Genomic DNA, 27,657 nt, shown 5'->3' with positions numbered 1-27,657 from the left:
ATTCAGGGCTCGAACCAAACAGTGTATAATGAGATTTCTACAACGGGTGGGCCTAATCCTGAATGCTGATTGGTTAAAACCTATTTCAGCCAGTGTCTATTCCACAAGTTAACACCTATTTACTCTGTTCCATCTTTTTCCTATCCTTAGGAAGATCATATAAACTACATCATGAAATAATTTATTGTTTAAGTCCACTGTATTTATTTAATTAATGCATTATTTACAGCCTTTTAATTAATAATTCAATAATTCATCACCCCATTCATCACATGTACGTTTAGATAAACTTACTGCCAAAGAGATGACCATCTATGCAGAAAAAGTGATTCAGTGTTTTCATATTTTAACTGTATTACTTGAATCATACATAAAACATCCTTTACATAACATAGCCTTACAACCATGGCTATACTAATGTTAGGTAATCCTGAGCCTTTTAAGAATATCTACTAATGGAAAGAATATTTAAAAAATCATCATAAAGTTTTACAGTTGAAGACTTTCAGAGTATAATGTAGCCTGCTCGACAGCCAGCAAACTGTCATGACACAACTCTCTCTTGCATTATGTCTGATCTGATTGCCCACAAAATACTGATTATGAAATGATATTATATTAATATGCGAAGAGTTCCAAAACACTATATACACACATTTTTCACATTTGTTTTTTTCATCAGAAATGATTTCTTATCCTTCATATGTGTGTAAAATATCAAATTGCCACCGGTCTAATGTCCATTGCTCATGTTTCTTGGCCGAAGCAAGTCTCTTCTTCTTATTGGTGTACTTTAGTAGTGGTTTCTTTGCAGCAATTTGTGCATATCTCCTCTGAACAGTTGATTTTGAGATGTGTCTGTTACTTGAACTCAGTGAAGCATTTATCTGGGCTGCAATTTCTGAGGCTGGTAACTCTAATGAACTTGTCCTCTGCAGCAGAGGTAACTCTGGGCTTTCCATTCCTGTAGCGGTCTTCATGCGAGCCAGTTTCATCATAGCGCTTGATGGTTTTTGCGACTGCACTTGAAGAAACTTTCAAAGTTCTTGACATTTTCCAGATTGACTGATCTTCATGTCTTAAATTAATGATGGACTGTCGTTTCTCTTTGCTTATTTGAGCTGTTCTTGCCATAATATGGACTTGATCTTTTACCAAATAGGGCAATCTTCTGTATACCACCCCTACCTTGTCACAACACAACTGATTGGCTCAAACGCATTAAGAAGGAAAGAAATTCCACAACTGAACTTTTACGAAGGCACACCTGTTAATTGAAATGCATTTCAGGTGACTACCACATGAAGCTGGTTGAAAGAATGCCAAGAGTGTGCAAATCTGTCATCAAGGCAAAAGGTGGCTATTTGAAGAATATAAAATATATTTTGATTTGTTTAACACTTTTTTGGTTATTACATGATTCCATATGTGTTATTTCATAGTTTTGATGTCTTCACTATTATTCTAAAATGTAGAAAATAGTAAAAAATAAAGAAAAACCCTTAAATGAGTAGGTGTTCTAAAACTTTTGACAAGTAGTGTAAAGATTTTTTGGAATAAAACGAAGTGGTTGCTAATTAGGATAGATTTGTTTTGTTCTATAACAGACATTCAATACTACAATAAAAACAGCATGTTTGTTTCATAGATGCAAACAATCACAAAGCAAATAGAAAATGCACATTAAAAAACACAGTAAATGTGACTCAGACGTTTCTCCGAATAAATCCATAATGCTAATGTAGCAAAACAGTAGTCTATAGGTCCTCTGGCCTCCTGCTGGACTGCTTGTTCAGTATTGGGGCTGGTGCTGGGTGAGGGTGTCACATATAAGACTCTGCTGTCCCCCATGGCTGCATCTCAGTGAAGAAGCCTTCACAGAAGCTGAGGCTATGGTCCAGGGCGATAGGCACTGCCTGCACCTCCTCTTTCAGCTCCTCCCAGGGGTGCCTCTGCTGCTCATCAGGGAACAGTGTCGGCTCCTCAAAGTGCTGCGGGGGGACCTCCAAAGGGAGCGGCTGCTGCAGTCCAGTCAGGTTGAGGTGCTGCTGGATCTCCTCCATGCTGTAGCAGCCCATGGTGGTCACCTCCATGTACCTGCAGGCCTGCTGGTGGTCCCGGTCAGCCCCTCCGCTGCACCACCTCCCCAGGTGCCAGGCCCGGCCTTGATCCTGCTGGGAGAGCTCCACCTTACAGCCCAGGGAGTTCAGAGCTAAGTTAATGTCTAGATCCTCAAAGTTATTGCTGCTCCCATTCAGAACATCGTCAAACACCATGGCCCAGTCTAGTTCACCCTTCAGTGCCTCTGGTTCCATGAGATCCGGTGTCAACAGTGGTGACTTATGGACTGTCTCCCACTTTGTGCCACCAAGTTTGCGTCTGTTCCCAGCACCTGCCCCTCTGTGGGACACTGTGTAGTGGGCCTGGGAGAAATGCTGGTGGTACTCCTGGGTTTTTCGGTTACGGGATGATCCTTGGGTTTTGCTGTGTCTCTGGGTGTTGAAATGGATGGCTGACATCCGCTTGCGCTTGAAGACTCCATTGACAAACATGTCCGCGTACTGAGGGTCAATCTGCCAGAATCCCCCTTTTCCTGGTTCATTTTTCTGCCTGGGAACCTTCATGAAGCACTTGTTGAGTGACAGGTTATGACGGATAGAGTTCTGAGGAGAGAATGGAATGTAGTTCATGAAAACATGAGCTAACTGACAGCGGTCTCATTAAAGATTCTCTGTCATGTGTTGCTGGATCGTCATAATGTTATAACTAATGCTGTATATATAAATCATTGGTCATAACATGTCAAATGTGCATCGTCAGGACAAGGTAATAACCATTTAAGTTCAGTGTACTCCTGAATCATATAGTCCCCATCACAGAGATTCCAAGAAAATCAAACAAAGTCAATCATTTAACTTGTCTAATAAAACTACCAATTTTGAATGGTGAGCGAGCGTTGTGTCTTTTTTTGTCCAATGATGTCTACCCATTTTTAGGTTGCACCTCTACTCACGTTGGTTGAGCACCTTCTACTTATTTCCCCCAAAAAATAACATTAAACATTAAATAACCCACGATTACATCAATGATAAACATATATAAATAATCATGATAGGCCTAGAACATATTTTCCATACAACATCAAAAATAAATACTGTATCTCTGAGGGATTAGTTGCATGCAATCGCCCACCCATCTCTCTCCCCCTGTGTTGTGTACCTCTCTCAGGTTTGATCAATAATGTAGAAGACAGACTGAGTCACTAACCTGCCAGCTGGTCTCAGCGTGTCTGTAGTAGCAGAAGTTCTCTGTGATCCAGTTATAGATAGCAGACAGTGTGATCTTGTTCTTCTTGCCGGCCTGCATGGCCATGCAGATCAGTGTGGCGTAGGAGTAGGGAGGCTTCACCTCGTGGTTGGTCTTGAAGTCTACCTCCTCCAGGGACTTGGCTGGCACAGTGATCTGGTGGTGGTTGGTCACTGTCGGTTGAAGTGAGTAGTAACTAGTCCTGTTGGCTGAGGCACTGGAGGTGATGGGGCTGCCTGCACTCTGAGGCATGCCGGAGGCTGCAGTGTCCCCAGCAGTTGGACTGGAAGGGGAGTCGGAGCCCTGAGGATGCAGGTGGCTGGGCTGAGGCAGGTGGTACGGCTGGCAAGTGGAGCCCGGTAGGCTTTCTAGACTCACACTGACTATGGTGAAGTCCTGGAGCCATTGGAGGCTGGTGAGACTGTCATCCAGGTGCACTGAACCATTCTCATTGTCTTGGTCTTCTGGGTGAAGCTTCATCCATTTCTCCTTGAATCTGGTGGCAATCTCCTGACTTGGTAGTACTGGCATTGTAAAGTGTCCCTGTTAATAAATTCCCACAAAATATTGGTGTGATCTCACTCAACTGCATTATAATCTCATAAAAAAATAAAATAACAGTGGCCATTCATTCATAAAGAAGTATTTGCAAAAGCATTTACCTTGATCTTGGTGTACTCCGCAGTACAGCTTGAATGATCAGCTCCACTGTTCTCATATGGTACCCAAACCTCTTACACGTTATTGCGATGTCTGTACAGATGGCTTGGAGAGAAACTGCTATCTAAACATGTAAAGCCAAGACTTCATTGGCAAAAGCAGCCTTTTTATGTTTCCACATTCGTTCAGATCCTGTCGATGTGTGATAATAATCCCACAACGGCGATGGGCAGATCAGAAAATACTGAGGGAAAGACAGAAAAGACCGCCTTGAGTTTTAATAGCCCTAAACAAATAGCAGGACGCTGATTGGCTCCGTGGTTTTCAGGTTTCGCCTTTGTCTCTACTGCTCGCTGTATGCGTGCATATACAGGGAAAATGTGTTAAATCAGCGAAAACAAACAGAATGTAATTACACAGAATATTCTATGTATTATTTTTTATCTAATTCATCAGAAACAAAGTGGCTTCTGACTGTCATGAATACGTTGTGCATTCATGAATTGTAAGAAGAATGAGTTTTGATTTGAAAACTGAAGTGCAGTTTTGTTTACTAAGGGTCTTCTGTAGGCTATTGGACAGTTAATGATACCTAATATTTAAAATATATCCTGAATAATTGTAGATAATGAATACATCCTTAGTTAATTGTAAATCAGCCACCTTTGGAGTTACATTTTTTACAACAGTGATGTGACTTTAGCTACACATGGTCGATATTTGAATTGACTTTTGATTAATTCCTCGTTTTATAGACATTGAAGACATACATGTTACAGTTAATGACAATGTGTGTAGTTGAAACTGCGAACATACTGGCTCTGGGATGAAATTGGGTAATTCTGGCTTTGACATGATGTATTAGCGACATCTACTGGTTATTGTCGATGTTAGCTTCTCGAATTTGCTGTATCCGTTTTTTAATCAGCAGGTATACCCAGCTGACAGGGAAACTATGATTCCGTTAAAATGAATATGATCATTGTAGAAAACTCCATCACAGTTACTCTTTCTCTGGTCCTGGGAGTCTGGGACACAGGCTCACAAACTCTGTCTTTCTAACTCAGGGTGTCAAACTCATTTTGCCCCGCAGATAGCATTCGCGCACTCGGTCTTCGAAGGATGTTCGGAGGACGCACTAAAATGTCTTATATTTCCTCGCCATCAGAAATTGGCCTAAAATAGTTCTCTCTCCATCAATTTTTTAAATTGTATATACTCCCTGACTTTCTATCTTTAATTTCGATGATTATTAACGAGTTGGACACAGTCAAGAAACTGTATGAAGGTACTGTAGGTCCATTATAGTTTCTACACTGTCTTTATATGGTTTTAGTCATACATACACTACATGACCAAAAGTATGTGAACACCTGCTCTTCAAACATCTCATTCCAAAATCATGGGCATTACTATGGAGTTGGTCACCCTTTGCTGATATAACAGCCTCCACTCTTCTGGGAAGGCTTTCCACTAGATGTTGGAACATTGCTGCCGGGACTTGATTCCATTCAGCCACAAGAGCATTAGTGAGGTCGGACACTGATATTAGGAGATTAGGCCTGGTTTGCAGTAGGTGTTCCAATTCATCCCAAAGGTGTTAAATGGGTTTTTAGTCAGGGCTCTGTGCAGGTCAGTCAAGTTCTTCCACACCGATCTCAACAAACTATTTCTGTATCAACCTCGCTTTGTGGAACAGAAAAGGTCATTCCGCAAACTGTTGCCACAAAGTTGGAAGCACAGAATTGTCTAGAATATCATTGTATGCGGTATCATTAATATTTACCTTCACTGGAACTAAGTGGCCTAGCCCAAACCATGAAAACATCCCGAGACCATTATTCCTCTTCCACCAAACTTTAGTGGGCACTATGCATTGGGGCAGGTAGCATTCTCCTTGCATCCGCCAAACCCAGATTCATGTGTCAGACTACCAGATGATGAAGTCATTCATCACTCCAGAGAACGCGTTTCCACTGCTCCAGAGTCCAATGGTGACGAGCTTTACACCACTCCAGCCACTGCTTGGCATTGTGCATGATGATCTTAGGCTTGTGTGCGGCTGCTCGGGACGAACAGTTCTTGTGCTGATGTTGCTTCCAGAGGCCGTTTGGAACTCGGTAGTGAGTGTTGCAACCTTGGACAGACGATTTTTACGAGTTACACGCTTCAGCATTTGGCATTCCCGTTCTGTGAGCTTGTGTGGCCTACCACTTCGCTGCTGAGCCATTGTTGCTCCTAGATATTTCCACTTCACAATAACAGCACCTACAGTTGACCGGGACAGCTCTAGCAGGGCAGAAATTTGACTAACTGACTTGTTGGAAAGATGGAATCTTATGACGGTGCCACGTTGAAAGTCACTGAGCTCATCAGTATGGCCATTCTATTGCCAATGATTTGTATAGAGATTGCATGGCTGTGTGCTCAATTTTATACACCTGTCAGCAAGGAGTATGGCTGAAATAGCCAAATCCACTCATTTGAAGGGTTGTTCAGATACTTTTGTATATACAGTACCAGTCATTAGTTTGGACACACCTACTCATTCATGGGTTTGTCTTTATTTTTACTAGTTTCTACATTGTAGAATAATCAAGACATCAAAACTAAGAAATAACACATATGGAATCATGTAGCAACCAAAAAATTTTAAACAAATTAAAATATATTTTATATTCGAGATTCTTCAAAGTAGCCACCCTTTGCCTTGATGACAGCTTTGCACATGCTTGGTATTCTCTCAACCAGCTTCATGAGGTAGTGTCACGTTCGTTGTAACGAGGAGACCAAGGCGCAGCGTGACATTCCTCTTATTAAAGGAAGAACACATAAACTAACAACACAACCGTGACGCTATAAACACTGGCGCGGACACAGGCAACTAATACATAGACAATAACCCACAAAATACCCAAGGAATATGGCTACCTAAATATGGTCCCCAATCAGAGACAACGATAAACAGCTGCCTCTGATTGAGAACCAATCTAGGCAACCATAGACATAAAAACACCTAGACTAGAAACAACCCCATATACATACAAAAACCCTAGACAGGACAAAACATATATATCACCCTTGTCACACCCTGACCTAACCAAAAAAATTAAGAAAACAAAGAATACTAAGGTCAGGGTGTGACAGGTAGTCACCTGGAATGCATTTCAATTAACAAGTGTGCCTTCTTAAAAGTTCATTTATGGAATTTCTTTCCTTTTTAATGCGTTTGAGCTAATCAGTTGTGTTGTGACAAGGTAGGGTTGGTATATAGAATATAGCCCTATTTGGTAAAAGATCAAGTCCATATTAAGGCAAGAACAGCTAAAATAAGCAAAGAGAAACGACAGTCCATCATTACTCTAAGACATGAAAGCCAGTCCATGCAGAAAATGTCAAGAACTTTCAAAGTTTCTTCAAGTGCAGCCGCAAAAACCATCAAGCGCTATGATGAAACTGGCTCTCATGAAGACCGCCGCAGAAATGGGAGACCCAGAGTTACCACTGCTGCAGAGAATAAGTTCATTAGAGTTACCAGCCGTAGAAATTGCATGCTTTTTAAATTTAACTAGGCAAGTCAGTAAATAACACATTCTTATTTACAATGACAACCTACAGGGGAACAGTGGGTTAACTTCCTTGTTCAGGGGGAGAGCAACAGATTTTTACCTTGTCAGCTCAGGGATTCAATCCATCAACCTTTCAGTTACTGGCCCAACATTCTAACCACTAGGCTACCTGCTGCTTCACAGTTCAAGTAACAGACACATCTCAACATCAACTGTTCAGAGGAGACTGCGTGAATCAGGCCTTCGTGGTTTAATTGCTGCAAAGTGCAAAGAAGCCTCATCTAAAGCACACCAATAAGAAGAAGAGACTTGCTTGGACCAAGAAACACGAGCCATGGACATTAGACTGGTGGAAATCTGTCCTTTGGTCTCATGAGTCGAAATTTGAGATTTTTGGTTCCAACCGTCAAGTCTTTGTCAGATCGCGGAGTAGGTGGACGCATAATCTCCGCATGTGTGGTTCCCACCATGAAGCATGGAGGAGGAGGTGTGATGGTGCTTTGCTGGTGACACTGTCTGTGCTTTATTTAGAATTCAAGGCACACTTAACCAGCATGGATAACCCACATCATTCTGCAGTGATACGCCACCACATCTGGTTTCACTTAGTGGGACTAACATTTGTTTTTCAACAGCACAGGGACTCAACACACCTCCAGGCGGTGTAAGGGCTATTTGACCAAGAAGGAGAGTGATGGAGTGCTGCATTAGATGACCTGGCCTCCACAATCACCCGACCTCAATCCAATTGAGATGGTATGGGATGAGTTGGAGCGCAGAATGACGGAAAAGCCAACAAGTGCTCAGCATATGTGGGAACTCCTTCAAGATTGTTGGAAAAGCATTCCTGGTGAAGCTGGTTGAGAGAATGCCACAAGTGTGCAAAGCTGTCATCAAGGCAAAGGGTGGCTACTTTGAAGAATCTAAAATCTATTTAGAATTGTTTAAAACTTTTTTGGTTACTACATTATTCCATATGTGTAATTTCATAGTTTTGATCTCTCACTATTATTCTGCTATGTAGAAAATAATCAAATAAATAAAAACCCTTGAATGAGTAGGTGTGTCCAAACTTTTGACTGGTACTGTATATATAATATATACACATTTCATTTCAACTTGTAGGACTATGCATGGGATGAATTTGGGAAAGAGTGGGACAAGATATTACTGGGACAGATTAATCCTGATTCCTTTATTTCTTGGTCTGACAAAAGAACATTTAAACTATTGTTACTAAAAGCAAAATTACATCACTTAATTGGTGACATCATGGAGGGGCAGAGAAAGCAAACAGGAAGCTCACGGTAAAATCAGTGACATAGCTTCTCTGTTTTGTTGTTAAGGTTATAAAACGGTCCTACATAATGCACTGTGCAGAATGTTGACGTAAATGTGAATACTATGTACTGGTGCATCAAAATACATAGTTGCCAATATTATCTTTCAATTTTGAAATTGTCATGTTTGTTGTCCGGCTTTACCAACCATAGCTAGTGAAAGTAGCAGAATGGAGTGGGCTTTTCTAATGGAGGAGAGAGAACCAGTTTACATTAAGGACCACCTGTATTTAGGTTAGGCTCTGGTTCTTGTAGTACTATATCCTGTTATTAGTACTGTTATTTCTGGAATTCAGAAAGCAGGACACTTTTTGCGTTTTCGCCTTCTGTAACTTCTTCAGACACCTATACAACATATCGGCCCAACATGATACATTTCTGAAATCCTCAAATGTTTCCTAATCACACAAAATTGAATCGTCATTGAAGTACAATTAGGACTATAATAATGGTGTCAAAGTTGACCAAATGCGAACTGAAAATATGGTCATGCCTCCTGTGAATATAAAATCAACAGTTGTTTTTTTTTGTGTGATTACGAAACATATGTAGGATTTCAGAAATGTGTCATGTGTTGGGCTAATATGTTGAATAGATGTCGAAAGAGGTTACAGAAGATGGAAATGCAAAGTGTCCCACTTTTTCCGAATTCACCCTAAATGGTCATCACAGGTCAAGCATGAGACATGCAGTTAAAACCAGAAGTGTTCAACATTACATTTATTTAATTGTTATTCACATGCGGCTATAGGCTACACATGTAGGATCTTAATTTGAGCCAGTTTGCTACAGCAGGAAAATAATCCTGCAGTAACAGGAAATTTTAATTATGTGGATTATAGTGAATGGGACATTTTTGTAGGGGTTGATACATTTTTCGTTAGTGCAAATCTAGTCTGATATTTTAAAGTAGAAATGACAAACTTTAGAAGTCTTTTTAAACCTTGAATGCATTACAAATGCATTTCCTGCTGTGAAGGAAAATTCTCAGTAACAGAATATTGATCAAATGAAGATCCTACATCTGTACACAGGGACAGACAGATATTGATAGAGTTATGAATCACTAAATGTGGTGTTGTCCTGGATACCAGGTCAATAATAGTGAAAAACAGGAACAAGGCACAAGTGCATCATCAAAGTTAACATGACACATCGTTAATCAAAGACACATGACATGAACAGTGTTAATCCAAAACAGATTGGATAGTTTTACAGCCCTCTACAACAAAACTCACAAGCAAAAGATAACCTAATGTTAAAGATGCAATGTCTCAAGATGTTGCATAAGTAAAATGGTTGAGAAGCATTTAGTTTATTCCCCCTGGGAAAAAAATTAGAACACATACAATACAGACCATATAACAACCAAGTCTACTCATAATGTAGTTCATTTTTAGATTAAATGTATCAATATATGGACTTAACATAATTGTAATTGCTGAACAGTTGGTTTTAATAACAATTAGGTTTCTTTAAAAATATTTAACGAACCATTGAGAATGCAAAGAAATGTCATACTTTTACAGCTCTGTATATCAGCCAATGGGAATAAAAACCTCCTAGACTACGTGCTCATACAGCTGTATATCCTGAAACCGTTTCATCACAAGAACACCGAAAATGCAACAGGCAGCAGCCATATCTGTTTAGTTGAAGGCACATAGATCTATATGTATGGTGCTACATCTACAGGGAAGTCAGACACTGCAAGTCATGGAACTTGAGCAAGGCAACGACTATGCCAGGATGACAAGCCACAATATAGCTACAGAAATATGCCACGTCTACAAATAACACACTTTGTGCTATACAGTCAGCATCGCGTATTGGCTTGTTGCAGGCTCTATCTATCTTTGTGTTCAGCTGTTCGGGTGTAAAGCTGGACTCTGTTCACTAAAAATCGATCAGCTAAATGTGAGATACTGTGCATGTAGCTGTAACTACTAATCTCCTTATTTGAATCCCCAGATGTTCTTCTATAATACACAAATATACAATTTTGCAAATTAATCTACACAATTTTCTAGTACAGGTACAATACATAAGATATCACATAATTCAGTATAAAAACAAACAAATGCAGATATTTACCGTTGAAGACAACTTGAAATGAAATGCCGCAATTTGACTTGCTATGACAGGGGAATTCACCATTTCAAAGTAAAATGAATGAATCCTCAAAACCTTTAAAAAAAAAATGACACCATTCAATTATGTCATGTTTAGATCATGTCAAATGTCCACTGAAATGTTTCAAAGTTTGCTTTCAAAAACGTTTCATATCGTACAAGCACCAAGAAATAACAGTTAAAAAAAGTTATTAGTTTAGATGAATACAACATGAATGGTATTAATGCTCTCTAAAACAATTAGTGTCAAGCAATAATTTGAATAGAGTAAACTGAAAGTGAGTGTGCTTCTAGTACTACCATATGATGGTAGTCATACTCAACCACTGGAATCATGCAACGTCCGCCACTGCATCACAACCCCATCCAGAATGGATAAACAATTACACACTCCTAAATGTATGTATGCAAAGCAATCTAATTAAGGACTTGTTGTTTTTCTATTAAGGTATAGTATGGTTTTAGTAAATCCTTGCAATGACCACCACAAAACACATTTTGAATCAATGCCAGTTATGGCATGAATCGGTGACCAAAGTAGGAGAGAGGTCTTCTACAAGGCCCAAGGGGACTGGATCATGGGGGAGGGATGGGCTTGGGAGGAGACCATGGCTAAGTCCCAATTATTCACCCTTTAGGCTAAATGTGCACTTTCACACTCCCCGTCATGGATTTAAAAGCATTGGATTGGTGTAATTATTGACTGGAGGGAGTTTGTGAAAGCCATTAGAGAAAGTGAATTGGGACTCAGCCAGAGAGGGAGAACCGTTGGGCCCAGAGGTTAGGGGTCAAATTGCTCATCCTCCATGTGAAGGCTGCTGGGGGGACACAGGAGGGGTTGGCTAGAGCAGTTGGTACTCTGACTCTTCAGGCTCTCTGATGACCCTGTGAATACAAGGAGCATGATCCAATTAAACAAGAGGAGCTCTTACTCCAGTGAAATAAATCTAAACAATTGCATACTTATCAATACAAACTTGCTGTCTATTTGCATGATAAACAGAGTTACAACCTGCAGCAGATTATTAACCAACTGTCCTGAATCGGACAGATTGCGAGGGATCGTTTTCTCTGAAGCAACGAGACAGAAAAGCAGATAGGTAAAGACAGGACAGAGAAGTCCTACATACCACATTTATTCCTCCACACCAATAGAGCAGGTATCAGGACCTAGAGCTGGCCATAGCAAGGCCAGGTAAAGGGACAGGGCAGGGAGTAAGGAAACAGAGAAGAACAAACAGCACACAGGTTAGATGCAAAGCTGGGGGACTGAAAGCCTGGGAGAATAAAGAGAAAAAGAGCCAAAAGGTATTATACGTGCAATCAAAAATGTATGTTAACAATTGGTTTGAGCCTTAAAGACATGCTCTGGTACTTTGGCAACTAGTAAGTATTTTTTAAGGTTCCTATTTTTTGTGTGTTAATGTGTAGTTCATACATAATCTATGAGCAGAACTAGCCAAGAAATCCCTAGTTTGACTGTTTTCTGGAAGCTGTGCAGCGCCATTTTCCCTACATTTACCCCCACATGGGCCAGCCCCCTAGCAATTAAAGTTTCAGCCAATGATCTTCAGCCTGCCAAGGGAGTGACGGCGAGCAACACGCACACAGTAGACAGAGAGAGACATGATGCACATATGTGACAGAGTACGCAATTTTCTGGGGCCACTTTTGGCTCGTGGGCGCTACTTTCAGAACTACTAGCTAAAAAGTATACAAAAGAACCAGAGAATATCTTTAATATCCAGACAAACATACACAATTGTGCACAGATACGCACAGGCCTGGGCCTTGTGTTATTATTAGCTCACCTGGCAGAGACAGGTCCCCTGGCGGGTCACTCTCTGTTTTGGTCAGGCTGCTGTGTTCACTGCTGTAGTCGTGAAGGATCTCTCGCTCTCCTCCAGAGTGCAGCCTGTCCTCTGTACCACCCACGACAGGAGGGAGAGACAAGGTCACAACATGCAACAAGACCTAAATGTCCTTACACTGGTTTGCAATGTACCCTGGTAGGTATTTCCAAGTCATGTGTGATGTCATTATTTGGAGAGGTCACCTACTCGAACCTGATGTAGACTGGACCGCTAACTACGTGCATTCAGAGCATGACAGAACTCACCATCATCTGGGGAGATGGACTCCGGTACATCCTCGGCTGCAGTGGCCTCGGTGGGAGCAGGGCTGCTGGAGAGCAGTGTGTGAGGCTGGGCGTCCGACATCTCAGACAGCTTCTCCTCATCCTCCTCCTGGATGGGTGATGAGGGCGACCTCAGGGTGCTGCGGGGGTGAAACACTTACAATGAGGTGACATGGATAACAAACAAAAAAAAACATTTACAACCGACGTGAAGCTTTATAATATACAGACTGCACTCTGTACTGTTGTCCTAGTAAGTTTATTTTCTGCAGGTTGGCAAGGCTCAGCAATGTCAACTGGATGGATTGCCAAGGACATGCCATATAATCAGTTTGTAGCATGGTGCTGGATACAGAAGATGACCTCTAGCAGCAGCTCACCACAACATTAGGAGACTATTTATTCAGACTCTGGGCCGAGCTGTTACACAAAATGATGAGCAATCAATCCAGAGTCAAACCCAATGTCAACAAGCAAATCCATCCAGGGCAGTTAATCTGCCAGGGCTATTAACTCCATACTAAAACTAAATCATTCAAAATTGCATATGCTCCAAGTCAGAGACCGATCAAATCAAATGGTAATGGTGTGAAGAATTACAGTAGCAGGCAGCTGGACGGTAGAGAGCAGCACTGTGAGACTTTAGCCCACTTCAGTTCCTCCCCCTTCTTCCTAAAGTGTGCACCGATTCATCCTACTTCAAAAGATTTCAAAGCATTGGATTGGTTTAAATATTAGCTGGAGGGAGGTTCCACCATCTTCTCTTACACCTGTCCATTATTTTTAAATCCATGAGGGGGAGTGTAGTGTACGAGTGCACACTTCAGGGAGATGGTCCATCTCAGATGGAGGATAAAGTGAACTGAGCTTGTTACTTACTACCCTTGTGTCTCAGGATTACCTGTCAGGTGACTTGCTGACCTTGCCCTTCTGCAGGCCCCCGTCCCCGGAGTGTTCTGGGGAGCCCAGCGGCCGGCCCTCCCCTACCAGGCTCCCAGAGAAGTTAATATCATCGTAGAGGGGGGCGGGGGGGATGGAGGGGGACACAGAGTGCAGGCCATTCAGGGCCTCCAGCAGAGAGATGGGCTCAAAGCCTGGGGGAACCGAGTCTGAGCTCTGGAGAGAGGCACACGCAGAAAGACTGCTCATATCTTCACTAGTCATCCACAGTCATTTATTAAAGGCTTTGTAACTGCATCGTGATGGAGTCGAGTTTCTTTAAATACTAGTATAAAATGAAACAATCCTTATCACAACTGATGTTATGTATTAACAACAAATGCCTGTGTCGTGTGCGCCGTACCGAGTGCTCATCATGGTCCATGGTCTGAGCCAGTACAGGGCTGAAAGACACAGGTGACAGTGGCCCAGGCTTCTTCCTCACAGCTCTGATCTGCAGCAAGGCTCGGAAGGCTGGGGGGAGAGACAGACCAAACACCGATTACACTACACACTGTCAAATGGGACTGCATCTTCACTAAAATGTCAACTTTACAGCATTTTCCTTAAATCAGCTCAGTCCACACAGGGCATTCATCTCCACGTCCATTAGGTGTCTCTCTCGCTGAGCTCTGAAACATGGCAGCCTGGCAGGTCTATTTCCTATTAGCTACGGCATGAAATCCCAGTTGGAAGCCTATTGGAAACAAACTAGCGTCGCGCCTTACGCAGTCTGCAGATAGGACAGTTGTTGGCCTGGTAACGCAGGGTGTCAGCACAGGAGTTGCAGAGACACAGGTGTCTGCAGGGCAGAATGATGGTGTCTCGGAGGTCTGACAGACAAACAACACACTCATTGCTGTTGTCACTGTTCTCATCCTCCGATGGCTGCAGAGAACCAAAAAACAAGAGTGTTGTTAAGAGTGATGATCATGTAGGAAAAAAATAGACTACGCAAACCAACGGTCTGAAAACCTACAGGAAAATGAGCCACATTTCTGATAGATTCAGGTGTGGTTACACCTCTATAATGTAAAAATGTGTTGCTTTCCAACAGCCTTTGTAAATTCATGTTAAATAAATCTACTGTATGCATCTACAAAAGTTGTTCCTGGTGAGTTCTAGAACAACAACCTTGGTCTCTTGGTTGTTTTTGTTTTCAATTCCATAGATCTCCTGCAGCAGGTAGCTCACACGATCCACCTATAACAGAGTGCACACATGGTAACACGTGGCCAAGGACAGAGAACGATGGGAGGAACACATTGTAGCCTTATGTCCCATAGGGGATAAAGAGGACATGAGCACACATGCTAACAAATGTATGTGTTGTAAATTAACATGTTTTTGTTATTCAGGCATTTGCATTTTGAATAATCGACTAATGTAATAGAGAAGACATGGATTAACTTGAATGAACTTACAATTTGCTTCTGCTTCAGAGGCTTGACGGAGAAACTGCCATCCACATGCTTGAAAGGAAGAAATGGTGTTTACTTCACATATTTCATAATGTGTGAAAACAGAACTTCATGACATCAGACGCGGGATGCAAATTTGAGTCAAATTCAAACACTGTCCTCTTCCACTCAATTGACACAATGAGTTACTTACTCTCTCAAAAGCTGCCAGCAGCACATGTGCATGTCCCAAGCAATCTGGAAAAGGACAAACACTAATTCACAAGGGTTTACTGTACTCTGTGCATACAGTGTGTCTAATCTAGCACCTGCTATTGTGGTACAGCGGAGAGACAGTTGCCAACTAAGTTTGTTAAGTCAATCTTGAGGTGATATATGGAGCGCAGTACATTAACATCAGCGTCAACCGTTTGGACCACCTACCATCCCCTTCATCCACCACAGCTTGGATCACCATGGGGAAAACACCCCGGTCCAGGTCAAAGTTCAGCTGTAAAGATAAAATAAATGGTGACAACAGATGAGTTTATCAACTGTGAGGTGGTGACATCACTCCACAGGATTGAGTGCTGCTGCCCAGATATACTCACATCCTCCTCCTTCCAGTCGGTGAAATCGATTTTGAAAGAAGGTAGGGAGAAATGTTGGCTCACACCCCTCTTATAGTGTACAGTCTCAGAAACCAGGGCTGGGCCCTTTGGGTTGTACCTACACAACACAGAAACAGTGATGTCAATATATTATCAATACAAAAACTATCAACGTTAATTTAGTATAGCGGAAATATAAGATGTTCTTTATCAGATCTCTTGTTGAGAGCTCTTTCATCAACCACAAATAATGAAAAACAGCATTATGCCTAACTAAAATCCATTTCCGAATTTTCCCTCTTAAATTTGTCAATGGAAAAGCTCAATAAAAAAAACATGCAAAAAAAGGCAGAAAAACACATCCATCCACTCACATAATGACCTCAGCATAAACTATTATATTAATTCCCTCTTCAGATGACATGCGTATCCATGGAGACAGGCGGTTGCTAAGGACCCATTGTATCTCTCCCAGTCTGCTTTTTGGAGACTGACATTCTATGCTGTATATTGGCCACTATCATAAGATGTTATTATACAACGTGTCTTTAAAGTGAATAAAACAAGTTCACTGCAGAAACAGATAAAAGGCATAGATTTAATTTCAAATGAGAAATGTAAAATGATGAATTTGATTTAGTTAGCAAGAGAGCAAGAGACAGTGGAAGAAAATATGTATTTCTAATTAGTGAATGACTTAGAAATAGCATATTGATGCTAAACATAGTCTATTATGTAAATGAAAAGGTTTCTGAATCAGACTCTTACATACATTGCCATCCCATTGGTGAATTCCTCAAAAGCTTGGCAATACAGGGTGATAGCCACACGAGCATCAGCGTCAAATGTGAACTCCACACCATACAGAACCTTTGGCTTCCCTCCTTCCTCTACTGGAGCATCAGTGTCATCTTTGTACCTAGTAGTCAAGCAGACAAACAAAACAATGTTAAGCTAGCTTTTTCAAGTGGCCAATTTCAAAATGACATAACTTTGATACTGAAGCTATGATTAAGTCAACAACAACAAATCCCTCATGGACCACACTTATGAAAGCATGTCGATATCAAATGAAACATAGGCCTAAACAAGTACAGTGAAGAGATGTTAAGCTAAGCTCAATCAGCCAGGATTCTTGACCTTGAATCACTTGACAATGAAAACCACTAAGAAAAATAAATGAGGTAAGGTTAGTCTGAAGACTATAATAATAATAATAAATGCCATTTAGCAGACGCTTTTATCCAAAGCGACTTACAGTCATGTGTGCATACATTCTACGTATGGGTGGTCCCGGGGATCGAACCCCCTACCCTGGCGTTACAAGCGCCATGCTCTACCAACTCGCTGTAGAATATGGTGGGGTTTTTCCTCACCTGACCAAGCGCAGGGAGTCCTTTCTGATATTGACCAGACTCCTCAGGGTCTTCACAGGCTCATGGGGTGCCGGGGTCACGTACGGAAACTAAGCAAAGGTGAGACATGACAACTAGTCTAAGAAAAGAACAGCCCAATGCAGATAAACTTCAAATGATTTAGCCTAACCAATAACATGGGGGATGTGAATCAAGAACTACTCCTGAACTTCCACTTCAACTAATATGCCTAAGAGGCTGTACATGTTACTTCTCTGTCTGCAGCTTGCAAGGTGCAAAACTTAACAACATAGCTAACACTCTTTACCACTGTATAGCGAACTTGTAGGTCCTTACTTGTACAGGCCTATTTCCAAGGAAGTTCAGATCCATGTTCTCTCCAAATAGGTAACCCTCTGGATGTGGCGTGTCAAATTTCTCCCCTCCCATGAAAAAATGGCTGGCAAAGTAATTCCCTTAAAAAAATAGAAGTATGTGACTAGATTAGAATCAGGATAAAAATCAGGATGGAAGGCCTATCTTTAATCAGGACAAGATCAGGACACTGATGTACAACTCATCTCTGCCTCAACAAATAAACATCTCACCACGACTGAATATCATCCAATTACCCATTTACAGCGTTCACATGTAACGTTAGGCCTATAATGTTGGGAACTGATGATGTCAGTTTAACTGACGTTAGCAGCGTTAGCTATAGTTCGAGTTTTAGCGTTACAATCCAAATTAATAGCTATATTTACCCGATTTCGGTGGAAATCTGTACGCAGAATTCGCCTGGATATCAATATCCTCAACGCCAGCGATTCTCCGGCTAAGAATCGACCCCATCTTTCCTTGTTGTTGCTAGCTAGCTAGACTTGGCTAACTACTAACGTTACTAGCCCCTACGCTAGTGTATTTATCGTCCAAGGGACCGTTTTGTAACAAGTTTTAGACTTTCTTCGGTATTACACAGGCACTTATATATCCAACTGTGTACCTGTCAAGAATAACGATAGAACCAAGGACAACTGGGTTTCCGCTAAAGAAAATAAACACAAGTTTCTAGCCAAAAGCCTTCTGATGTGTGATACGTCAAACTACATGGTGTTAGGGACTTGTAGTTCTTTCTGTCACCGACCTACTTACTGATCGACCCTCCCCATGGCTCTGATTTGCGCTCTCGTGCTGCCGATCAAAGGGGCGCTCAGGACACTGAACATAGTTCATACAGTAAATATTTGGGTTTTTACTGCGGACTGTGCTGTCTTCATGGTCGATGAGAGGAAAGGCTAATGCAAGGGAGAATAACCTCAAGGACTGAGCACCAACCCAAGGGGAAAGGTTTAGAATAGCCCGCTTATGCAAATATGGATGATCTAAAGCACCAAGTTATGATAAATCAGTTTGTCCTGACTGCTGGATGTGCCGCAGACCAAGCGAAACAGCTTCTACAAGCGGCACATTGGCAGTTCGAGGTATGGGAACCTTTTCTTGTTGACAATGGGTTTGGTGCATGGAAGATAGATCAGTTACAGAGATCAATCTGTGTCTGTTTCTTAGAGTCATTAATTAAATACATCTAATTAATACAGTAATGCCAATCATTTGTAAAATAATCTGGTTATCTTTACAACATCCCAGTAGGCTAATGCTATTATGCAATGAAAATGTAGCTAACTATGGTATTCAGCAGCCTTATGGCACAATGTAACATTTTCACAGCAGATAATATAATATCAATTTAGGTTGTATCTGTCTGCAATAGGCTATCTATCATATGTGTAATGCACACTGGACTGTTGCTTATTGACACATATATTTTATTTTTCAATAGACTGCATTAAGTGTCTTTTTTCAAGAAACCAATATTCCATACAGTCACCATCATCAAATGGTAAGTATAGAAAACCTACAGTATTATTGTTAATAATGAATAATTTATGTATTATTATTATTATTATTATTACATCATGATGATGATTATTGCAACATCTATGATTATATTTATATTCATGCCCTTGTCGTCCGTGTCCGCCATGTTGTACCCACACACAAGCCTGACAAAAATAAACACACGTTGGCCACGTTGTTCATAGTGCCTTGTCATGTACTGTAGCATATTACTTACTGTGTTATTTCACATGAACGGTGACATGATAGGCTGCTATGTTTCTAATACCTATAGTCGTCAAATGAAGTCACGTGAGTCATGGATGATCTGTACTGCTACTATTCTTTTTCTTTAATCGAAGCCTTGGAAATGTGTCTTGTGGGGGAGGGTGGTTCCAGAAAAAGTGAACATTGTTTTAGTAAAAAATGAATTTAAAAAAGGTCAAAATAAATAAATAAAATGATTTCAGGGCTACAGCACTTATGATACATACTATACAAAACATACAGTTGAAGTTTACATACACCTTAGCCAAATACATTTAAATTCAGTTTTTCACAATTCCTGACATGTAATCCGAGTAAAAATTCCATGTTTTAGGCCAGTTAGGATCACCACTTTATTTTAAGAATTTGAAATGTCAGAATAATAGTAGAGAGAATAATTTATTTCAGTTTTTATTTTTTTCAGCACATTCCCAGCGGGACAGAAGTTTACATACTCAATTAGTATTTGGTAGCTTTGCCTTTAAATTGTTTAACTTGGGTCAAACGTTTCTGGTAGCCTTTCACAACCTTCCCACAATAAGTTGGGTGAATTTTGGCCCATTCCTCCCGACAGAGTTGGTGTAACTGAGTCAGGTTTGTAGGCTTCCTTGCTCGCACACGCTTTTTCAGTTCTGCCCACAAATTTTCTATGGGATTGAGGTCAGGGCTTTGTGATGGCCACTCCAATACCTTGACTTTGTTGTCCTTAAGCCATTTTGCCACAACTTTGGAAGTATGTTTGGGGTCATTTGGAAGACCCATTTGCGACCAAACTTTAACTTCCTGACTGATGTCCTGAGATGTTGCTTCAATGCCATCTATTTTGTGAAGTGCACAAGTCCCTCCTGCAGCAAAGCACCCCGACAACACGATGCTGCCACCCCCATGCTTCACGGTTGGGATGGTGTTCTTCGGCTTGCAAGCCTCACCCTTTTTCCTCCAAACATAACAATGGTCATTATGGCCAAACAGTTCTATTTTTATTTCATCAGACCAGAGGACATTTCTCCAAAAAGTACGATCTTAGTCCCCATGTGCAGTTGTAAACCGTAGTCTGGCTTTTCGATGGCGTTTTGGAGCAGTGGCTTCTTCCTTGCTGAGCGGTCTTTCAGGTTATGTCGATATTGGACTTGTTTTACTGTGGATATAGATACTTTTGTACCTGTTTCCTCCAGCATCTTCACAAGGTCCTTTGCTGTTGTTCTGGGATTGATTTGCACTTTTCACACCAAAGTACGTTCATCTCTAGGAGACAGAACGTGTCTCCATCCTGAGTGGTATGACGGCTGCATGGTCCCATGGTGTTTATACCTTCAGGTGTTTGGAAATTGCTCCCAAGGATGAACCAGACTTGTGGAGGTCTACAATTTGGTGGAGGTCTTGGCAAATTTCTTTTGATTTTCCCACGATGTCAAGCAAAGAGGCATTGAGTTTGAAGGTAGGCCTTGAAATACATCCACAGGTACACCTCCAATTGACTCAAATGTTGTCAATTAGCCTATCAGAATCTTCTAAAGCCATGACATAATTTTCTGGAATTTTCCAAACTGTTTAAAGGCACAGTCAACTTAGTGTATGTAAACTTCTGACCTACTGGAATTGTGATTCAGTGAATTATAAGTGAAATAATCTGTCTGTACACAATTGTTGGAACAATTACTTGTGTCATGCACAAAGTAGATGTCCTAACCGACTTGCCAAAACTATAGTTTGTTAAGAAATTTGTGGAGTGGTTGAAAAACAAGTTTTAATGACTCCAACCTAAGTGTATGTAAACTTCCGACTTCAACTGTACATACATTGTCTTTTAATGACAGTGTTAAAATCTTGACACATGTATAACAGGACATTAGCACAGTTTATTCTTGGCCATTTGTCATATAGATTTTCCATTTGGCCAATAGATTTCCTCCTTCGAAACAACATCTGGCTTCATGAGCAATAAGATATCAGTTTATTTAGGTCTAGAACCTTACCTCTCATAACCTACCACTGGGTCTGCCATTTCCCAAGGATCTCATCCTGCTCCTATTTTCATTTTTTCATTTTCAAACTGGATGAAAATAAACAGGATGTGGGCAGACGTTAGATTAGATAAGAAGCAGTGACATTGGCAATACAGCTGGCGTGGTCTGTTTACATTAGGGGTTGGCTGTCAGGCGTGGCATAAGGTTAAGTTGAGCCCCTTTCATTGACAATTGGTTGACAGGTTAACTACGGTGCAGTATGTGCCCACTGTGTCCTTCAACAGACCAGCGCAGAAAGGTCAGGCGTAGGAGAGGCCCGATGCACATGCAACATGATGTGGAGACATCTCAAGCTGGGGAGTGAGGTTACGAAATGAACTCTGTTACACCCACGGCTATTAAAGGAAGTGTTTTTGAAAGTGCTGTAGGCTATTGTTTCTGTTGTCAGTAGTGGTTGTGTTGTTATGAAGAGCACCGTGACCTTGGTTTAAAAAGACACTTGTCACTAGAACAAGTTGACATGACAAACCAGCACCCGTATATTAATCTATCCCTGGCTGTATAATAACAACAAGGGACTGTGTTGGGTTAATTATTGACTCACTCTATGGTTGCTCATTGACCTGTTTGTGTTGGAGGTTGGTGAGATTGATTTGTTGATACAGGACACAGTAATGTAAGCTGTGTATCACGTGACACGTGATGTTTGAATTTCCTTTCGTTCATCTCGTTGGACAGTTGACCACGTACATGGAAACAGACATTGTGTAGGGTGACTGTGAGTTAGTGAAACAGCTCTGAAAAAGGTGCAGCCTCGCTAAAGACAGATTACCCATGATGCCCTCAACAATTTTATCTTGTAGATCACACGATGGAGGTCAGTGTTGAAACTCAACGTGCTTATGGGATGTTACATCCACAGATGATTACGTCCCTCATGATTGAAATGCACATAGGGGTTTTTAAGGCTCATAAGGCATAGGCTGGTGGCAATATTGTAGACGTGTGGCTTATCACAATGTCCCAGTCAATGTCTAGGATGCCAGGAGGTCTGTGGCAGTCATGAATCGAGTCAGTTAAAGAGTCTTCATAACATCGTCCAAAAGAAACAGCTTTTGTAAACTGTACTACTGCCCTTGTTATTCATATTTGGGATGGCTATTAGACGTTGAGTGTCTACATTTAGATGTGCTCTGATGCGGGATATACTTTTGAAAAGAAAATGTGTCTGTTTACAAGCCCTTTGAACAATGGTAAAGTAGACTGCCTGGTGTACAATAGCACATTTGTTTCAAATGGACAATGCTGGTTGGTAGGATGCAGGGCTTTAGTACAGGGTACAGTTTGCCATTGTTTATTCTGAGCCACAAATATGGCAAACTGACAATAAACAATGGGAAAAGGGATGAGAAAGACCACACTCTCTAAAACAAGCTCTCTTGTACTGTTTCCCTGGCTGCAGCTGCTATTACAGGATCCATCCCTATCAAACAGGACTGTTTCTATAGCAACTTTGCAGCTCCAGATGAGAAAATACACGGTCGGTCTCCTGTGTGTTTATGTGTACAGAGCCAGCTGATCTGACTGAGCAGCTGCCACACACTGAGGCCCACACCCTGTGTGTCCACATAGCCAACCCCTTCAACACCCTTCTCCCTATACACTGCTGACCTCTTTCAATGTAAAGCAGTGGAAACTCCCACACATATACAAGGCTGTCTTGTTATTGAGGTCAGATAACGGAAGGCTTTTGTATTATATGTGTTTTTCAGCTGTACAGTTTTAACCGTTTTGTAAGCAGATATAATATAAAAAAATATAATTCTAAATCAAATCTTAGTGTCACGACTTCCGGCAAATTCGGTCCCTCTCCTTGTTCGGGCGGTGTTCGGCGGGTGACGTCACCGACCTTCTAGCCTTCACTGATCCATTTTTCATTTTCCATTGGTTTTATTTGGTCTTCCTTCACACCTGGTTCCAATACTATCAATTACATGTTGTGTATTTAACCCTCTGTTTCCCCTCATGTACTTGTCAGAGATTGTTTTATTGTATGTTATGTGAAAGTCATGTGATTTTGTACCCAATATTTTTGTATATTTTGTTTTTTGGAGTTTTATGAGCACTTATTAAACGACTCCGTTTATACCAAGTTTGATTTTCTGCCAGACTTCTCGGCCACCGACACGCAACCATTACTCTTAGGTCATTGTTTTATTGCCGCCATGTGTGTCAGGTGACAGGAAGTCTGTTATGATCACTTTCAATTTATTGCTGTAATTTATTGCAATGCTATTGACTGAAGCAAATGTAGGCGACCAGTGATCTGCAAAATGCAAAATTACTTTTCTGAAGCAGCCAGCCTTATGCTAGTATGGCTGCTGCTGACCTGTTTTTTTGTACAAAGACATGCTTGTCCTGAACTGAGCAATGCACATACTAGCTTTATGGTTCACTACGCATCATAAATGATTATGTTGAATAAAGGCATGTCTTGTTCCTATTGAAGCAGCTCGACGCTAATGCCTGTGGGAAATCCAATGATTGTTCATTCATTCATTAACTCATTCACTCGTACTGCACCATAGAAACCTTAGAAATCCATGTGTGTGGGATACTCCACTAATGTTCTTATCAAGTAATAAGAATTTCTTTATTAGCCTGTGGACATCTTTTTCTTCTTATACATATTTCAGCTCTCATTAACAAAATGTAGTTCAATTGTCTGACAATCCTCCTAAAGAAATATGTTTACCGTAGTCAAAACCTGTTCTGAAGGCAAGCATGTGCCTTGGGGGGGAGGGTATCTGTTTCCCCTAGTTCCACTACAAACCACATGACTGTTTTGAGATATTGCATAATCTATTATGTGGTGGATATCCTGTCCACACAATGAGAAAACAGACAGTCTGGTAGCCTTCAGATGGTTGGGGTGAATCCTAACACTGGTTGCTTTGACCTTTTATGTCCTGGAAGGTACGATTCCTTTGGACCCTCTTAGGTTCTTACTCATGGAATGGTGTTTGTTTTGGCTGACTGGTCCTGTGTTTGGCAGTCACAGAGCAGTCTCCTGAGGCCTGCTCTCTGTAGTGTCAGCTGAGAGGGCAGACTCAGGGCAGGATGTAGAATTCAGTGGAAAGACAAGGGGTCAGTCTGAGGAAGTTGGGCTTCGAAGGGAAAATATTTTTCCCTTTTCGCTTCCACAACTATTATGATGTAGGCACTTCTAAGGACCAGTTGAGGGAGGACATAAGTGTCAAGATGGTAAATCAAACCAAGCTTGTCAATTAGAACTGGAGACAATGCGCCAGTAATTACAAAAGTCAGTAGTGAAATATGTAATCAGAAATAAGTACAGATCGATGTTCTGTTATTAATGGTTCTCTCCTTTCTCCACAGATGCACACTCCAGCCAACACACCAGCAACACCTCCCAACTTCCCAGACGCCCTGGCCATGTTCTCCCGCCTCAAGGCCTCAGAGAGCTTCAACGCCAGCAGTCCCATAGCCTCCATGGCGACCTCTCCTCCTCAGGTCAACTGGGCCATGGGCCCTTCTGCCCCAGGTCAGACCCAGCAGGGCCTGTGGACTTCTGGGCAGATGCCCTCTCAGGTGCCTCCCCCTGGGTGGCCCCAAGCCGTCACACAGCAGGCCTCCAGTGAACAGGCCAGCGTCACCATGGAGGCAGAGAGATGAGAGCACTGCAGGGGCCTCGCGATAACAAGAGGAACCAATATCGGGCAGTCCTCTTTGACAAAATGAGAAATGAATTGTCTGCAAGGGAGAGCAGAAAACCAAGCAATGTTGTGGACATGCACTGAGGACAGGAAGGAGGAATTATGAGCATACAGCTGATGAACATTCACATGACGCCACATTGTACAAATTTGCAGACAATTTTAGTTAGGCATATGTTTAATTTTTTTCCATTGATCTGAAACCAGAGACTAAGGTGGACTTGTATAACTAGTGCCGAAGAAGGATCTTCTTGTTGTACACACCGATGTGTATGACAGTGTCATCATCTTTCCTTTGTCTTTTCTGGAGTGGTGTCAATGGACTGGATGCCTTTGATACTGGGGGTGCACTGCATAAATAACATCATTCTTCTTGATTTTTTTAAACCAGTGTAAGTGTGTGAATATCATGTGTTCTAGTATTCTAATGTGCTTAGAAACCAACTTGGATCTGCTTTTTCAAATATTGGGCAATGACTTTGACTGTCTCACTCACACAATCAAGGAACACCAGCTAGCCAATCCGACTTATATATGTTTAATAAGCAACTTTACAAACTGCTCCTCTTTGTATACAGTGTTTCTGTCTGCATTGAATGCTAAAGGATGTTATACTACAATCATGGTTCAGTGTTTTTTGTATCATTTTGTTTTCAGCCACTAGTGTTCAGAGGAAAAGTGAGATAAAGGTTTCTGTCAGAGCGAGACTTCTTGCTTGATATTCCAGCTGTGCACCATCTCGAAGTAGCAGACAGTTTTTGATACAGTGTTGTTGTTGCTTAAGATGGAAATCAACATATTAGGGGAAAATAATAAATAGGGAAAATATATTTGAAAAAATATAGATTTAAAACATATAAATAAAAAATAATAAGAAAACTGCATATTTGGTGATGCTGTCTCAGGAACTCTCGGCTCAAAAATGTTTTGTCTATGCACCTGATCATCTTTTTATTTTGTAAAATGGAATGAATATTGCAATTGAAAGGAACTGATACATTCAGGGAAGGACTCATCCAAACGTTTTCTATTCTACGATCTGTTAATCTGATAATCACACTAGTTTTGCTTTGCACATCGGTTAATCTGAACACACGCCTGTTCCGCAATGTTTTCCAAGAGACAGCTACCACAACAATTGTGTGGATTACCAGACAATTCATTATTTTGTGTTTCTGAATAAATATTGTATCTATTACACTGCATTAGATCTTGGAGTCTGACTCTATGTATCAAATGGACATGGGGCTCTAATGGAACTATAACCCACAACATCCTGTGCTCTTTTAGTATTTCCCAGATGGCAGTTTATTTCTCAGCGGATGTTGAGTCCAGTGAGTTGGTATGACGCAATCTTCAGTCACACACACACATCACATCAGGGAGAGATACACTGTTTAAAAAAACAGGGGAAATGTGAAATGGTCTAAACAGATGAATGTCTGGCCTTCTCTCTCCATCCTTGGATTGATGAAAGACCTCAGAGCAGACTGAGGAGGAGATCTTGAGTCAGAGACTGTTTATCCCACACTACAAGGACAAGCAGAGACCAAACAGTGCTATGTTATGGCCACTTCCTTGTCTATGTGGTACAGATGTGTTTTTGTATGACAAACCTTTTCACCCCACTGTTCTTTCCCCACCATCTTCTTAGGAAATCAGCTCTTCCCATTTGATAGACGTTGTCTTCATTCATGTCATCCCCTGTGTATGCTATTCAACTTCTCTCTATTTTGACTTGAGTGTTGATGATCGTCCTCAGTTCTGTGAGCGTGTTTATGCTCCAACAGTCATAACACATAGCGACATGGATTCAAACATTAACCAGAGCCTAGTTGGACTGTGCACCTATCAACCTCAAACAATTATTGTTCTTCTGCTCACATGGTGAACCTCCCTGTATTCTGTAGCTGGACAGGCCTGGTACATTGTATAATGTCATGCTGACATCAGACTGATCGATCTGATCTGTCTGTACTGAGTTGACAGTGAAAGGTGAGTGGCCCCCGAGCAGTCCACCCATCCTCATAACTCCTCAAAACTCATGGGATTGGTGAGTTGTGTTGCTGTTTGTTTACACTGCAAATTGCTGCACTGTAAAACTGTAAGCAGGCTAACACAAGATTTCCCTGCTGCGCAGAGCCTTGAAGTACTGTAAGCACAAACTAGTTTGAGCCAAACTAAGACATGATGGTTTGGGTATACATACTGGAGATGTACTTTTAGCCTGAAATAGAATAGAGGAAATGGTGAGAGCATGCGCCAGGGGAGATCAGCAATGTGACTTGCTTTTGCCCCAAAATGTGGAGAACACTCAGGCATGCAAACATAAACAACGGCT

The 27,657-nt window shown here is 41.3% G+C and overlaps 3 protein-coding genes across 4 annotated transcripts; 1 reads left to right on the top strand and 2 right to left on the bottom strand.

Moving 5' to 3' along the window:
• Positions 1-180: 180 nt before the first annotated feature.
• Positions 181-4,217, bottom strand: LOC118365363 (forkhead box protein J1-B-like). The gene is made up of 3 exons (XM_035747522.2): positions 3,969-4,217; positions 3,268-3,849; positions 181-2,663 (listed from the first exon to the last, which is right to left on the bottom strand). The coding sequence occupies exons 2-3, from the start codon at positions 3,835-3,837 to the stop codon at positions 1,824-1,826; spliced, it is 1,410 nt and encodes a 469-aa protein (XP_035603415.2). The 5' UTR covers positions 3,838-3,849; positions 3,969-4,217; the 3' UTR covers positions 181-1,823.
• Positions 4,218-8,710: 4,493 nt separating this feature from the next.
• Positions 8,711-18,523, bottom strand: LOC118365361 (probable E3 ubiquitin-protein ligase MGRN1). Of its 2 annotated transcripts, XM_035747520.2 has the most exons (16): positions 18,214-18,523; positions 17,807-17,925; positions 17,471-17,559; positions 16,867-17,013; positions 16,095-16,212; positions 15,928-15,994; positions 15,698-15,741; positions 15,508-15,555; positions 15,218-15,286; positions 14,812-14,971; positions 14,448-14,557; positions 14,046-14,260; positions 13,127-13,284; positions 12,819-12,929; positions 12,138-12,183; positions 8,711-11,892 (listed from the first exon to the last, which is right to left on the bottom strand). In XM_035747520.2, exons 1-15 carry the CDS (start codon positions 18,299-18,301, stop codon positions 12,143-12,145), a joined length of 1,584 nt encoding a protein of 527 aa, XP_035603413.1. In that variant the 5' UTR covers positions 18,302-18,523; the 3' UTR covers positions 8,711-11,892; positions 12,138-12,142. The 2 variants fall into 2 exon arrangements, with proteins under 2 accessions (XP_035603413.1, XP_035603412.1); XM_035747519.2 differs by lacking the exon at positions 12,138-12,183.
• A 145-nt stretch (positions 18,524-18,668) lies between these two features.
• Positions 18,669-26,521, top strand: LOC118365362 (UBA-like domain-containing protein 1). The gene is made up of 3 exons (XM_035747521.2): positions 18,669-18,930; positions 19,290-19,349; positions 24,979-26,521. The coding sequence occupies exons 1-3, from the start codon at positions 18,823-18,825 to the stop codon at positions 25,273-25,275; spliced, it is 465 nt and encodes a 154-aa protein (XP_035603414.2). The 5' UTR covers positions 18,669-18,822; the 3' UTR covers positions 25,276-26,521.
• The last annotated feature ends 1,136 nt before the right edge of the window (positions 26,522-27,657 follow it).

This window comes from Oncorhynchus keta, chromosome 32 (assembly GCF_023373465.1).
Source record: "Oncorhynchus keta strain PuntledgeMale-10-30-2019 chromosome 32, Oket_V2, whole genome shotgun sequence".
Taxonomy (NCBI): domain Eukaryota; kingdom Metazoa; phylum Chordata; class Actinopteri; order Salmoniformes; family Salmonidae; genus Oncorhynchus; species Oncorhynchus keta.
This window is presented reverse-complemented; position numbering and strand designations above follow the sequence as displayed.